The 13,950-nt window shown below is 25.9% G+C and overlaps 3 protein-coding genes and 1 long non-coding RNA gene across 13 annotated transcripts in view; 2 read left to right on the plus strand and 2 right to left on the minus strand.

The window, feature by feature from the left end:
* LOC126904477 (radial spoke head protein 3 homolog B) lies at positions 1-10,055 on the plus strand. 5 transcript variants are annotated; one of them, XM_050683544.1, is made up of 9 exons: positions 1-199; positions 4,500-4,578; positions 4,668-4,718; positions 5,468-5,641; positions 7,834-7,965; positions 8,412-8,618; positions 9,071-9,212; positions 9,281-9,361; positions 9,472-10,055. In XM_050683544.1, exons 1-9 carry the CDS (start codon positions 69-71, stop codon positions 9,540-9,542), a joined length of 1,068 nt encoding a protein of 355 aa, XP_050539501.1. In that variant the 5' UTR covers positions 1-68; the 3' UTR covers positions 9,543-10,055. The 5 variants fall into 5 exon arrangements, with proteins under 5 accessions (XP_050539501.1, XP_050539499.1, XP_050539500.1 ...); XM_050683542.1 differs by lacking the exon at positions 1-199 and adding an exon at positions 1,711-2,111 and having other exon boundaries at positions 9,472-9,952; XM_050683546.1 differs by lacking the exon at positions 1-199 and adding an exon at positions 2,993-3,182 and having other exon boundaries at positions 9,472-10,054.
* Positions 1-13,950, minus strand: part of LOC126904481 (uncharacterized) — a 125,999-nt gene that overhangs the window by 42,479 nt on the left and 69,570 nt on the right. The gene's annotated exons all lie outside the window — the stretch shown is intronic.
* LOC126904495 (uncharacterized) overlaps positions 2,047-13,950 on the minus strand; it is a 16,195-nt gene continuing 4,291 nt past the window's right edge. For both annotated transcript variants that reach the window (XR_007703762.1, XR_007703761.1), the window contains exons 2-4: positions 12,963-13,138; positions 12,276-12,461; positions 2,047-2,167 (exon numbers count right to left, since the gene is read on the minus strand). This is a non-coding gene — a long non-coding RNA (uncharacterized LOC126904495). The remainder of the gene's footprint in view (positions 2,168-12,275; positions 12,462-12,962; positions 13,139-13,950) is intronic.
* Positions 12,038-13,950, plus strand: part of LOC126904489 (uncharacterized) — a 2,538-nt gene continuing 625 nt past the window's right edge. The window contains exons 1-5 of one of the 2 annotated variants that reach the window (XM_050683569.1): positions 12,038-12,235; positions 12,428-12,481; positions 12,967-13,155; positions 13,576-13,670; positions 13,739-13,904. In XM_050683569.1, coding sequence (XP_050539526.1) covers positions 12,430-12,481; positions 12,967-13,155; positions 13,576-13,670; positions 13,739-13,904 — 502 coding nt within the window. In that variant the 5' untranslated portion in view covers positions 12,038-12,235; positions 12,428-12,429. Of the gene's footprint in view, positions 12,236-12,416; positions 12,482-12,966; positions 13,156-13,575; positions 13,671-13,738; positions 13,905-13,950 lie in introns of those variants that run through there. The other variant, XM_050683570.1, reaches the window with a different exon arrangement.

Below are 13,950 nucleotides of genomic sequence, written 5' to 3' on the forward strand. Positions count from 1 at the left end.
TATTGTATTTAAAATAGCCCAATTCATTTTATGCAAAATATTAAAATTCTTTTACCTTCCTACTTGAAATGATTAGCTCACCGCGAGAAGAAGATTTAAGGGAAGAGTTAAGTGATACAAACATTTTCAATTTTCCTTGTACAAATACAAAAAAAACATTCACTTTTTACAGTCATCCTACACCACTTGCCCGAGAAAAGTAGGTACACTTATTACTCAATAATATAAAAAACACAGCTCAAATAATATTACACTACGATTGTACTTTTTTCTCTATTTAAATTATTTATTTATTATACAAAACTATTTCTTCTTTTTATTGGATAGTTTGCCATATCGTAATGGCAATTAAAAATTAAAGGATTACTTGTTTTATAATTTTTTTACACAAAAAGATACATATTTAAAAAGAAAAATTTAATAATTTCAAAACAAAAGTTATTTATTAAAATTTTGCATTGTTTAGTTATTAATACAGTATACTACGTTAAAAAAAACTTAATATATTATTTTATAATAATAATAAACTCATTAAATTAAAATTTGTATAAATAGACGTAAATATTCCTAATATAGATTTGACAAATAATTAAGTTTAAAGTAATTAAACAATTCAAAAAGGACATTAATATAAGTATTTTCATTATAAAACTTCACAGTATTTAAAAAATGAATAAATTATAATTGAAATCGTCGTTAAAAATATTTATGGCTCAATTCAATTTCAGTGTTTTAGGTGAATAGTATAAAGTCTTTTAAATATAAAATATTTAACTTTAAATAAAAAACGATAGTACGTTAAATTATACATGTTTCCCGAACATTAACGATATTATGTTGGGTAAAATTAATGTGACAACAATTGATTTCTATTTTATAAGGTCTCTGTTGTTATAACTTGTCGTCATAAGCTAATTCATATAGTTTTTAGAAATTTTGTCACCAATGTAAATCAGTTAGATTATTACATAAATTTTGTTCAATTGTGCGTGAATATGTTTAAATCCTTCAGTGTTTTCATCTTTTAACGTTAGAAGTATGTTTGTGTTTTTAAGGTTTCACTACATTCATACATCGTACTGTGATTAATTCACTATAAAGATAATTATAATCTATATTTTTACTAATTTAATAGTGAAAAAAAAAATCGTTCTAAAAATTGCTTCACATTCATTTATACATTTACATATAATTGTCGTGCTTAAGGAAAGTCGTTGCCGCTGACACAGGGTTTCAAAAAACTTCAGCTAAATTTTTTCTATACTTAAAAAATATCTAAGAATAATGTTACTTTGAGAATTCTTTAATTTAATACATTAACGTGTATTTATTAACAATATGTTTTTGATATAATAAAATCACATGTGACTAATATTATTTAAAAACATATTTTTAGTAATCTATCAAAAATTAGCACAAGACATTAGTTTAATATACCGTAAAACATTTTTTTATTGAAAAATTATTCTATAAGACAACCCTGTATCTATGACTGACGTGCAAAAGGTAACTTACTATTTTATATTAAGCGTAACAGGAAGCCACTGACCCCCTCGTATGGTCAATGTAAAACGCGCGTGCCCCGTCTTAGCTCCCGGTCGTTCTACCCACACCTTGGCGATACTAAGGGCATAGCTGCCAGTGCCATTCGATCCTACACGCACTAATGTTCGTTGGATAGCGTGAAAGTGGCCGTCCAGGCGTCGCGTAATGCACACCGTCCGCGGTGGAAGCGCATTCGTAATCATCAACGACGGCGATACTGAAGGAAGTTGCAGTGGTGACAGCGGCAACGGTCTTCGGTACGGCTGTCCAAATCGCAGTCGTGGCCGCGACCAATTTGTTCAAAAATTGGACGCTAAGCTTAAGAAATTGCAACAACAAAGACAAACGATAACGACCACTAATCAGTCCGGGCGGCCGTTATTTATCACAACTGTTAAAACTGGTGTGTTTCTCGATCCACCGCCCGATTTGGCGATACTACTTGGCTTAGATAATGGATTGCCAAATTACAGGTCCAAACGTTCTTATTATTCCTATTCAAGCAAACCGCAAATACTGTATGACAAACATCATCGTCATTGTACTTTAAATGAACAACCCTCAAAGTAAGTGAGATGAACTTCATGGACGGTCTACCGTTTTCATTTAAGTAATCCATATACTTGTTTATAAATTAAAAGTATAATAAAATTAGACAAGAATCATAGATATACACAAACTGAAAATATAATAATCAATTTATTTATATTCACAATATAACAGTATACACAAATCCTAGTCACGATAAATTAAAATGTAAGTTTTCATAAAAATTCATAATCATTATTGATATACTATGTAGGCTGTTAAAACAAAATACCTGTTTATAACATAACAAATATCATATAAGGCTAATGTAAATTTTTTAATTTCTGACGTTTTAGACACATTTAAAATGTAACATCCTGAAAATGTAAATACAAATATTCTATGAAAAAGTATTTGGAATATATTCAATCCGTTTTTTTATTATTTAATTTATCCTGTTTTTTTTTTTATTGGCATTTCACATTATTATAAGACTTATATGAATATATCTTGTTATCAAAAAAGGATTTCATTAAATATTGACAAAAATACACTCATAAATTTAAAATTATAAATAATTTAAACTAGTTTATTAATTTTTAACTTTTTTAGTTGAAATTATAACATGTGTTTAGGAGAATGGTTCACGTTACACATATCAGCCAACACAAATTGGAACCTTATTCATTTTCATCAGAATATATATTGAGTGTTCTGTAAGTAAGGAAACGGGTTTCTATTGATTTTATTGTTTGTAAAATCTGACCTGTTTCCTAACTTACTGAACACTGTGTAACGAAAATACTACTTATTAAGAAAATACCTTATGAAAACCTATTAAAACTTTTATTTATAACTAAATATTTTAATACTTCATAAAAATTAAATTATATATATATAATTAGATACAATTATATAAGAAATAACAGAAACATACTATTTAAAGTAAACACATCAACTTTTATTACAAATCGACTCAAAAATATAATATATGAACAAATAGAATTATTGTCAATTATCGTGACTGCCTGCGAAATCTATGAGGACTAAGGTATCAATTAACATAAGTTGAACCAATACAACAACCACTATTATTTTCGTGGAATTAGGTATGTCGAAACATTATGGTTATTAATTGTGACAGGAATACCATTCTATAGAACGAGGTTTATATCTCAGACAATTATTGATAAAATAGCAGTATTTTATTATTTCATTGTTGGTAAATAAACGACAGATCCTTTATCTACAAGTCTTAATTATTAATAATGCTCTTCCTATCTAAAAAAGTTAAATTGTGCCCATAAAATTTTGGTTATAATATATATGAATATAAATTTTTAAGCTTAGTCATTTCATTTTACTAAATGATTGCAAAGAGAAAAAAAGGGGCTAATTATTATTTAGAAGAATATTTGTTTTTAAATACAAATATTATGTAAAAGTATTTAACCCGTCGTTGGTAAACATGTGACCGCAGCGCTCATACAAAAATGAGTTTTTAACTCCAATTGTATAAATATTTGTTAATTGGTTTGATTCTAATATTATCTGCAAATAATAAATTTACAAATAATAAAAAAAAAGTAGCCGCTATCTACATTTTCTCGGGAGTTTTTAATAAGCAAAGTTGAATTTGCTAAGTTGAAATATACAATTAAATTGTATAAAACTACTTTTTTTTGCTCATATCTTTTGTTAACACATATTAAACTCATGTTTTAGGTTTTTTTTTAAAAATCTGTTATTTGCTTTGAATCCAATTTTATTATAAATAAATATATTTTTTTTTATACAACATGTATTATCTCTACGTAATAAACACTTCAAAAATAGGCAATAACATTAACTCTATAAAAATAAATGTCAATAAAAAATTGGTTCATGTACAAAATAAATCAATTAACTTAATAATAAAAAATTAATAACATTATTTAGTCAAAAATAAAATCTATCAGACTTAATACATTATTATATAAAATAGTAATAAAAATAATATTAATTGTATTGATTATGATATTTAAAATTTAGTTACTTTATTCATGTAAAATTTAAATTAAAAATATATTTTCTTAATGAAATATTCATTTCGTAAAATAATATAGTTTTAAGAAAAGAAGCAAAATTTTTAAGTATTTTTTTAGTTTTAGTGTTGTGGTTTCTTTTATACTCACAGTTCCCAAATTAAAAATTCTACATTTTAACGTTGCCGGATCGAAGCAGCCAACTACCTACTTTCAACTAGACACGCAAACCACTCATTAAATATGCATACATTTCATTTTTTTAGCCACAAAATATATTATGTTTGTATTTCAAAGAATCTTATTATAACCTTTAAATAAGTCGATTCATCAAGCAATATTTTTGCAAACACGGTATATAATTTAACAAATATAATGAAAATTTATTTTTATTTTTTACAGCATGTGCAAACAGGGTTATACTAATATCATGCACGATAAAAGAGTGGTTAGAGGAAGTAACTTTGCAAAGAAACCGAGCGTAAGTACTTTATTTCAAAACCAAGTCACATTGGTATTTAGAATGAGGACTTAAATTATTTATAATTTTTATGAATTTTTTATACCTAGCGTCCAAAATGGAATCCATATTGTGGATATGCCAAACAGCTATCGTCTGAGGTGAACGTTTTTCTTTTACGCATGCCCTGTATATATACAAAGTGGAACAAATCTAACTACCTGACTACTCTTATAATTGTTGATATAATTAAAATATCGCTGTAACTTTTTTTTTGTAAAAAAAAAAAGCTCTGGAAGCCATTTTGAAATGTTGAAAAAATAAATAAAAATATGCTCTTAACGTAGTCTAAAAATATAAAAATTAAAAAAAAAATTGCATCGAAATAACTATTGATCAAAAATTACAAGAGTTGTCAGTTACATCTATTAACTCTGTATAAACCGAATGTTCAATAAGTAAGGAAGGGGTATCATTGTTTGTTTTCATTGAATGTAACAATACATTTCCTTACTTACTAAACACTCTATATATTTTTTTCAAATAACTATTAATTTAAAAAACAATTTTATGAACATAGTATTGTTAAGGGGACGTGTTTTAAAATTATTATACTGAAGGGTTAATATCCACATATTTAATTGTTTTTATTAAATTATCTTAATTATTATTTATATATTTATACTTTTTTTAAGCAATTAAATCCATTTTTTTATGATATTTACAATTGTTTCAATTTGATTGAAAATAGTAAGTCTAAATATATTTAGACTGTAATATTTATAAGAATTGAATTTTAAGGACTTAACTATTTTAACTATACACAGTTTTTAAATAAACGTTTTGGATTATTCAACATTTTATAAATAATTTTTTCACGATAATGTATTAATTGTCTTTTATTTGACAGTTAAACAATGATTACTCCGATGTACGAGAGGCAGAAGCGCGGCGGCGAGCAATTGTCAGAAAAAAAGCAATGGACTATCAGTCGAAAGCATTACGCTTACATTTGGGCGGTCCTAAAATGTTAAATGGTAGACAACATGATGTTAATATTCAAACTGATAAACACTTAGAAGAAGTGAGTTTCCAAGATAAAAAAAACTAATAATTAAATGATTATTATTATTGTGATAACTTATTATTATTGTGATAACTTATTATTATCATTTAATTAAATAATTAAATATTTAATTATTTAAAAAATATAATATTTAAGTTAGTTTACTCAAGAATCTAACAATAAACATATGATTTCCGTAAAATTCAAAAGGGTAAAAATATATTCGTTAATATATCTTACCACTTATTAATTTAGTATCTATAAGTAATTCGTTGAATATTAATATAGCTCTGCATTGCTAATAATTATTATAAAATGTAGTATTCATTTTAAAAATCCTAAGACAACTTCCTATTCTCCCTTTAGAAATAATACTTAAGTACTTATCACTCAATAGGTGATAAGTCCCACCAACATTCAATAATACTATATATGTATATTATTTATAAAAAATATTTAGGTAAAGCAGATTTTAGTATTAATAATAGCCCTGTTCAAACTTTCGTTGAAATTATATTCTATAAAAAGCTCCAGTATCAAAAGTTATTTTAAATAAAAAAAATACAGTTGGGTGGCGGCACAGTGGGGTCGTGGCATAGGTGGGTCTAGTATAGATGATATCTGACAGTGANAGGGTCCAGTATAGATGATATCTGACAGTGATTAAAATCACTATCATAAAAAACGCTTCGATGCAAATCTGTAGATAGTGTTTAATTTTAAAAAATTGATGGATAATTGCAAAAGCAACATCAACTTCTATTAAAATAAAATACAAAACCCATAATTATCATACAAAAATAGTATATTTTTCAATATGGTAGCCATTTGCGTATAGAAGATAGATCGTCGGGACAAATTTTTTTTTTTCATTTTGTAGTACATAAAATAAGCTTTAATTTTATATATGTTTAAAGGACGCAGTATTTCCGGAACATTTTCAAAAATTAAGTTGAAAAAGTTATTTTTTGTAAAAAAGTTACTATTTTAAATCCTCCCAGTGAGCAGAATAAGTGTTAGATTTTCAAAAAAAATTATATCAAATGAAAGGGAAATATCTAAGGTTTCAATACAAAAAAATATTATTTTTATTTGTTCATTTTTGAAAAAGTTATGGCAGTTTTAAGTACAAAAAACATCCCGATAAAATGTAATTTTTATCGCAAACATTACATTTTTTTTTAAATTTTCGACAGCCATTTGCACATAGAAGATAAGATGTCGGGACAAATTTTTTTTTTTCATTTGATAGTATATAACATAACCTTTGATTTGATATATGTTTAAAGGACGCAGTATTTCCGGAACATTTTCAAAAGTTCAGTTGAAAAAGATCTATGTTTTTTACAATATTTTAAGTTTTGAACGCCCCCTATATAAGGGGAAATTGTCCAATTTTAATAAAAAGTATGTCAAATGAAAGATGTACTTATAATGTATTTAGAAAAAAAAAAATTGTGCTGATACATACATTTTTCGAAAAGTTATAGCATTTTTAAGTTGAAAATTAAAAATCGAAAATCGAAAATTTTAACACAAAAATAGTGTTTTTTTAACTACGGCAACCGTTTACATGTAGAAGATAAAGTGTCGGGACAAATTTTTTTTTTTCATTTTATAGTACATAAAATAAGCTTTAATTTGATATATGTTTAAAGGACGCAGTGTTTCCGGAACATTTTCAAAAATTAAGTTGAAAAAATTAGTTTTTGTAAAAAAGTTGCTATTTTAAATCCTCCCTCATGAGCAAGTTAAGTGTTAGATTTTCAACAAAATGATATCAAACGAAAGGGAAATATCTAAGGTTTTAGTAGAAAAAAAATTTATGTTGATTTATTTATTTTTCAAAAAGTTATGGAAGTTTTAAGAAAAAAAAGTGAAAAAATTTCGAAAATTAGCGATTTTTAAATTTGTAATTTTTTTGGATATTTCCCCCATTTTCGGGGAACGAGGGAATTTTTTTCAATTTTTAAGGGTAATGTCTCCAACTAGATACGATTTGTGATCTTTTGACGTACTTTTGAAAGAAATCGGTCCAGTAAGAGCTGAGAAAAAGTGACAACAGACATAAAAAAAAAAAAAAAACACATCATAGTAAAATTAATACCTTCTCAGCTTCGCATCGAAGCTAAAATGTGACACTATCGAAGTATTTAATATAATATATTAAATATTGTATATTATACAATCTATATTATATAATATTTTAGCTTTATGAATATCCACCATCTCAAACTTTTGGTTCTCAAACTGAAGACGACGTTGATTATGAATTATCCAACCATCCAGGATCAAGTGGAACAATAGGAACGGATGCATCAATCCAAGTTGATGAAAAAGACGTTAGTTTTAATTTAATACTTTATTCGCCTAGCTTTCAGAAATAATTTGGGTCAGGCTAGCCCGATCCAAAAGTCGGGAGGTTGGATTGGGTTTCATTTTTATCATTTCATTTTTCGAACCCAATTGAGTCGGACCTTAATTTAAAATGGACAGAGACGGTTCAGTTCGAGCTTCTAAAACTGTCCGTAATTTTAAGGCCCGAACTAATATCTGCTAACTGTATACTACTTAAATCTAACTTAGTAAATTTTCTTATTATAGAATTTTAATAGTTAAATATTTTTCATTGATTAGCATTGTTTGTTCAGTCTAGGTTACAAATATTGATAAAAGTTATGTATAATAAAAAAATGTTATTATAACTAAATATATTCTCTCGAAAAACTTTTTTAAAACTCCATCTACATTAATTTTTTTATGTTAAAAACTATTTGATTGTTTACAGTTATTTGACTTTGACACTGCTGTATCACCCGTTATAGAATCTCTTATCACAAATACTTTCAAGCAAGCTTTGCAAGAAATATTATATGAAGATGAATTGGATACTCTTCTTCGACAACAAAGAATATTTCATTCAAAACACACCAATAAAGAAGATAATAGAGAAATGAAAAGACTAGAAAATTATGGAAAAACGCTGAGTTATACAGTAGGTTTATTAGTATCATAAGGGTAAATTAAGGAGACTTTAAAGGTCTAAGTTTTTCCAATTTTAAAATTAACCCCTCCAAAATTTTAGAAAAACAACATGTACAATGATATTAAAACATATTGCATTAAGATATAATTAGATATAATGTACACTTCTAAATATTTTGTTGAAATTTTGCCTATGATTGGTATATTATTTTCATGCATTTTGTAAGTTCATACCACTGCTGTAGGTGTTTTTCAGAAAAAGTGAAACCATTATTTTAAATAATTTACGTGTAATTATATTTATCTAGTATGGGATATTTTACTTTTACTGTTTAGATGTTTAGATTTATGGTTGGTTTTATTTTGTAAATATCCGTAAAATCTAAAATATACAAACGCACCTATGTCAGTTAAAAATTATCTTAAAAACATATTTATAATTATTTCAATATTATTTTTAAGGTAGAAAAAACTAAAAATACAATAAAAGATAGAATAGAAAACAATAGAATATCAGATCAAAATAATCCTACAAAAGAAAGAATAGATGAAGTAATTAATGAAATCATTAGGATAACTGAATCTGCCACTAAATTATTAAAAAGTAAAAAAATAATTATTTTATTTCTATTTTCATTACTCTTACACTCTAACGATTAATTTCGACAATAGACTCTGAATTTTTACCATGGTTAGAAGAAGAAATTCAAAAAAACCATTCTCAAAAAATTGATTACACAAATATTTTAAAAAGTGAGTCAGATTAATTAATTAATTTAATATTTCCAATTTATAATAGGTATATTTATTTAATATTTTTTAATAAACGATAAAAAAATTAAAACCTGTTTTAATTTTTCTAGATATGATTGATAAAATAATGGAAAATCATTTAATGGATGATGCTGTTCTGAAGCATAAAATTGCCTTGTAGATTTTCCTTTGCTTTTATCCTCTAAATATTGGTTGAAACATGCCAAATTAAACTTAAGAAACTAAAAAATTGTATACTCGGCCTTATATAACACTTTATATTGAAACTAAATTTTCTGAAGAATATACATTTTCATATTTAATCCATTTAAATATTTCAATTTTTTTTTATTAATTTTTAAATTATAGTAATGCTAATGATACCACTGCAGTATTGAAAATAATTAAAAGTGCAAATGAAACAAGACAATCAATCAAAGCAAAAAAAGACTTAATCGAATAAGAAAACAATGACGCACAAGTATAAACGAAAATAAGGACACTAGTTGACAATCACGATTAAAAAATTTAAATATATAAAATCAAAAATAGTTTTTATTAATAATTTTTTTTTTTTTTTTTGTAATAAATTGAGCATATGTGATTAATAGATATTTGTTAAATAGTATAAAAAGTTTATGTGTTATATTTAAAGTAATTTTAATAAAAAAATGTCATCTCTAGAAAAAAGTAATTTTTCATGTACGTTAGGGTAAAGAAGGACGTTGGCTTATTAAATCACGATTAAGAACTAGTAATGTGTGGTTTATACGTAAATCCATAATTTTGGAAAGAGGGTTATTTACTATTTTTCTTTTTTCGTGTTATTACACGAGGGTTCCAGAAGCAGATGTTAACTTGTAAATTTAATAACACAAAATCCATATCTAATACATCTAAATTAACAACGCAACATCCGATAAATATTAATGTGTTCTTTCTCAGTTGCAGCTGACAATGACAAATTTATTCGATAAGAAATCAAAATTTTGTTCATGAATTATAAAAATTATTTATCTGTTAAACATTGCAAAATATATAAATAGGAGTTTTGAATTATTTATATTTATACAAATACACTCATATATATATATAGTTCAGTTTTCTTAAATAGTGATTGGTAATTAAATAGTTATTAATTGTTTGATTGTAAAAACATGATTTTAAATTAGTTGTGTTGCTTAGCTGTCGACAAAACAGTTTTTTCAGTCGTGCACTTTTTATTTAACTGAGTCAAGGAGCTATTTAGAAAATTTTTGGGGGAGGATGCTAAAGAGGAATTTTTATTTTATCTTATAATTTTAATTATATTTTATAACCATTTTTTTTATTCCATAATTCACTCTATTTAGTAACAAAAACCGAATACGGCAAATAATTTTTGGGGGGGGGGAACATTATCATATGTTTAAAAATTAAGTCTGAGAGTATCATTGTTGTACAACGACGACTTTGGCATTGAATTCTACACACAATATTCATTGTATATTTTTATCAAATTTAGGATTAAATTTAATATCTAGATTTTAAAGTCGTACCAAGTAGTTTTACAACCCTTCGGGTTTAAAAAAACAAATTTCAATCAAAACCAAACCGGCACGGGCAGTGAGTAATAGGACCCAAACAGGTGCTGCAGCCGTGCATAATTCGCATTGTGAAAATCTACCACAAAAGCTTTCGTTCCGGGGCGATTCGATATGCATCTACCACACGGTGGAACCCTCGAATTTTGACTACGATCGCAAGTAGGTGTGCTCAAAGTATAGATGTGCCTTACATACTCATCATAGTACACCCATAGGCTGTTTGGAAACACTGTTTTTTTTTCAATAGGCGGACAAACAAAAATCATCCCCAGTCACCATTCATTCAATATCCTATTAGTACACGGTTCGGAAAATGTAGAAGGGTTTTGGTCATCACGGCCGGTTCTTCTTGAGTTTTAAATCAAGATGGACAATGACTTAATACAATGGCAACCCTATTTTTTTTAACACCATTACATTTAGTTTAATAAAAATAAACTGTTTTGTAAAAAAAATATTTTACTTTATTTAATATAAAGCGCTCCACGGCTCTCCAAAATTTAGGATTTATTAAGAAAAAATTATAACAGACTGCAACGTTAAAGGACGTAAAACGATAAGCGCTACCAGTTCTATAAATAAACATACCAAGCTTACCTTAGTTATTCTGACTACGTGTGTTAACACAGTAAACCGGTAGCTCTTATCGCTACATAAAATAATGTGACCGTGTTGGAAAAACTACTAATTTTTTTCTTCAAATATCGTAAATTTAAAAGTAGCATATCTTGTTTTAAAATTATATTTTTTTATTAATTTTTTTTTTTTATGACGAACAAAAATTTATAAAAATAATATGGGGTTGCCGTTTGAATATCTGAAGTCGATACAAGTTTTAAGCATAAGCGATGGTGGTAGAAATTTTGAGTGTATTTTGTCATTTATATTTCTCATGTATATTAATTTATGTGCCATGGTGTTTATACATTTGTTTGTAAGTAATTACATATTAAATCAATTGCACATTTTAGGGGGTTCATAGCCTATTTTTAACTAACAAAACGTGTCATAATATAACACATCCAAGAAAATGTTTACCTCCATTATATTATACCTAAATTTATCTGATCAAATCGAGCAAAACTTAAAAGAAAATATTCTTGAAATTTCTAGTTTTAAATCTAAAAGGTTTTGTTATTTCTCCATATAAACCAAAAATATTAAAAATAAACATCAGTTGTTCATTAGTTATTTTGATCGTTTGTATTATTTCGCATACGTTATAAAAAAGCAAGCACACAATGAAATTCAATGAATTGAAATAATAGATACTCTAAAAAGAGGAAAAGTAATATTGATTTTATGTTTATTTACTGTTATTTACTTACTTATTATTTAATATTCAGTTTTCACAATGATATTATGCGAAGTGGATAAATCTTATTCAATAATTTTTTTTTTTTATTACAAAAACATTGAGCTTGTTCCTTTTTTGGCTTTAATATCATAAATAGTGTTTAATAGAATATTTCTTTTTCAGAGATGGTTTTGAAATATTTTCGTAGAGCTATTGCCTTTTTAACAAAGAAAAAAAGTAATAAACCATTAAAATTATACTAATAACTTATAAACTATGATTTATAAAAAAAATTATAATAGGAATTTCAGTTTATATATTTACATTTTTTTTTTTTATCAACTATTATATACTTTTAAATTTAGTTTTGAAATGATTTAGTTCACTAAACACTGTCAAAATAATAAAATGGCTAACGGATCTAAATAATTATGTTTAGTTAACTATAAAAGAGAAATAGTTTTCGCAGTAAAAACGTTTTTCTAAATTACGCTATCATGAAATTGATGTATTTAATGTATTTCAAGATAGATCATTCCTAAAATTATATTTAATAATGCATTCAAATTTTGTTTTAAAATGTAATAAATTAACTATAATTGATTCTATAAAATGACAGATACTTAGTTACTTTTCAAAACAAAAATTAAAAATAATTATAAAATATCTGGTTAAAAATTTTTAAAAGTCTAATGTTTTAAACTTTGGTAACACGTACTTAGGCAATCATTCTAAAGTTGAAATGTATGAAGATTCTCTTATTCGTAGTATTGATCATCTGGCCAATTTCGTACAGTATCATTCGAATAATTCAACAAAATCTGAAGTCCCAGAAATTATTGCTACTTCAGTAATGGAGGGAGAACATAATCCAATTAACCGGAATTTGACATTCTGTTTAAAAAAATCAGGTTAACTGTCTTACATAAACTCAATCTGGAAGGCTAGGAGTCTTGACACCTCAAATTCTGCCATCGTCATAGATCTTATAAACGTGTATAGGACATTGATGCTTTATCATTGAAGACTGTGGTGATAGTAATTTGAGGCTATTTGTTTGCATTATTACATGATAACATTTTACTTTTTTTTATTTAATGGTTAGTAGTTATTAATTAGTATGAGTTATGTAATAATGTAAAACTAAATTTAAAAATTAAAAAAAAACACATTATAGTAAAATTAATACCTTCTCAGCTACGCATCGAAGCTAAAACAGTATTTTATGCGCTTATCACAGTTAAAATGTAAGCAAACGGAAGATTCTCCCGTCTTTTTAATACAAGCATTAACTTAATAAATAATAATACTAAATTAAAATTTTAAAAAAGATATTTTAGGAAATAATAGTATTTTGAATGAGCAAACAGTTCCAGTAAAACAGGATCAGCAAAAAGAAAATGAAAAGTTCGGCAACAACAAAACGGTCAGTAAAACTTAAATACGTAAAAAATAAATATACAGTGTCTTTAAGAACTTTTGAATAATTTATAGATGTTGGAAGAAACTCCTAATAGTGTTTCGATGCCTTCCGCGTTGAAGACTTCAACATCAAACATGTATAATGGTGACAGTAAAATATTAAAACGGAATACTACCAAATCATATAAAACAGCAGAAGAACGTATTCCTAGTTTTTATTTTATCTCGAAACCAGTCTGTAAGTTAATATTCAGATGTTTTTAGTGAGTTTTCCTTAAATTTGT

This window comes from Daktulosphaira vitifoliae, unplaced genomic scaffold (genome assembly GCF_025091365.1).
Source record: "Daktulosphaira vitifoliae isolate Bord-2020 unplaced genomic scaffold, ASM2509136v1 Scaffold_4, whole genome shotgun sequence".
NCBI classification, from domain to species: domain Eukaryota; kingdom Metazoa; phylum Arthropoda; class Insecta; order Hemiptera; family Phylloxeridae; genus Daktulosphaira; species Daktulosphaira vitifoliae.

Coding starts and splice junctions, on each gene's coding strand:
- LOC126904477 (XM_050683542.1), top strand. CDS start 1,711: ATGCACACCGTCCGCGGTGGAAGCGCATTCGTAATCATCAACGACGGC. Junction 4,579..4,667: donor ACTTTGCAAAGAAACCGAGC/GTAAGTACTTTA, acceptor TTTTATACCTAG/CGTCCAAAATGGAATCCATA. Junction 7,966..8,411: donor TCCAAGTTGATGAAAAAGAC/GTTAGTTTTAAT, acceptor GATTGTTTACAG/TTATTTGACTTTGACACTGC.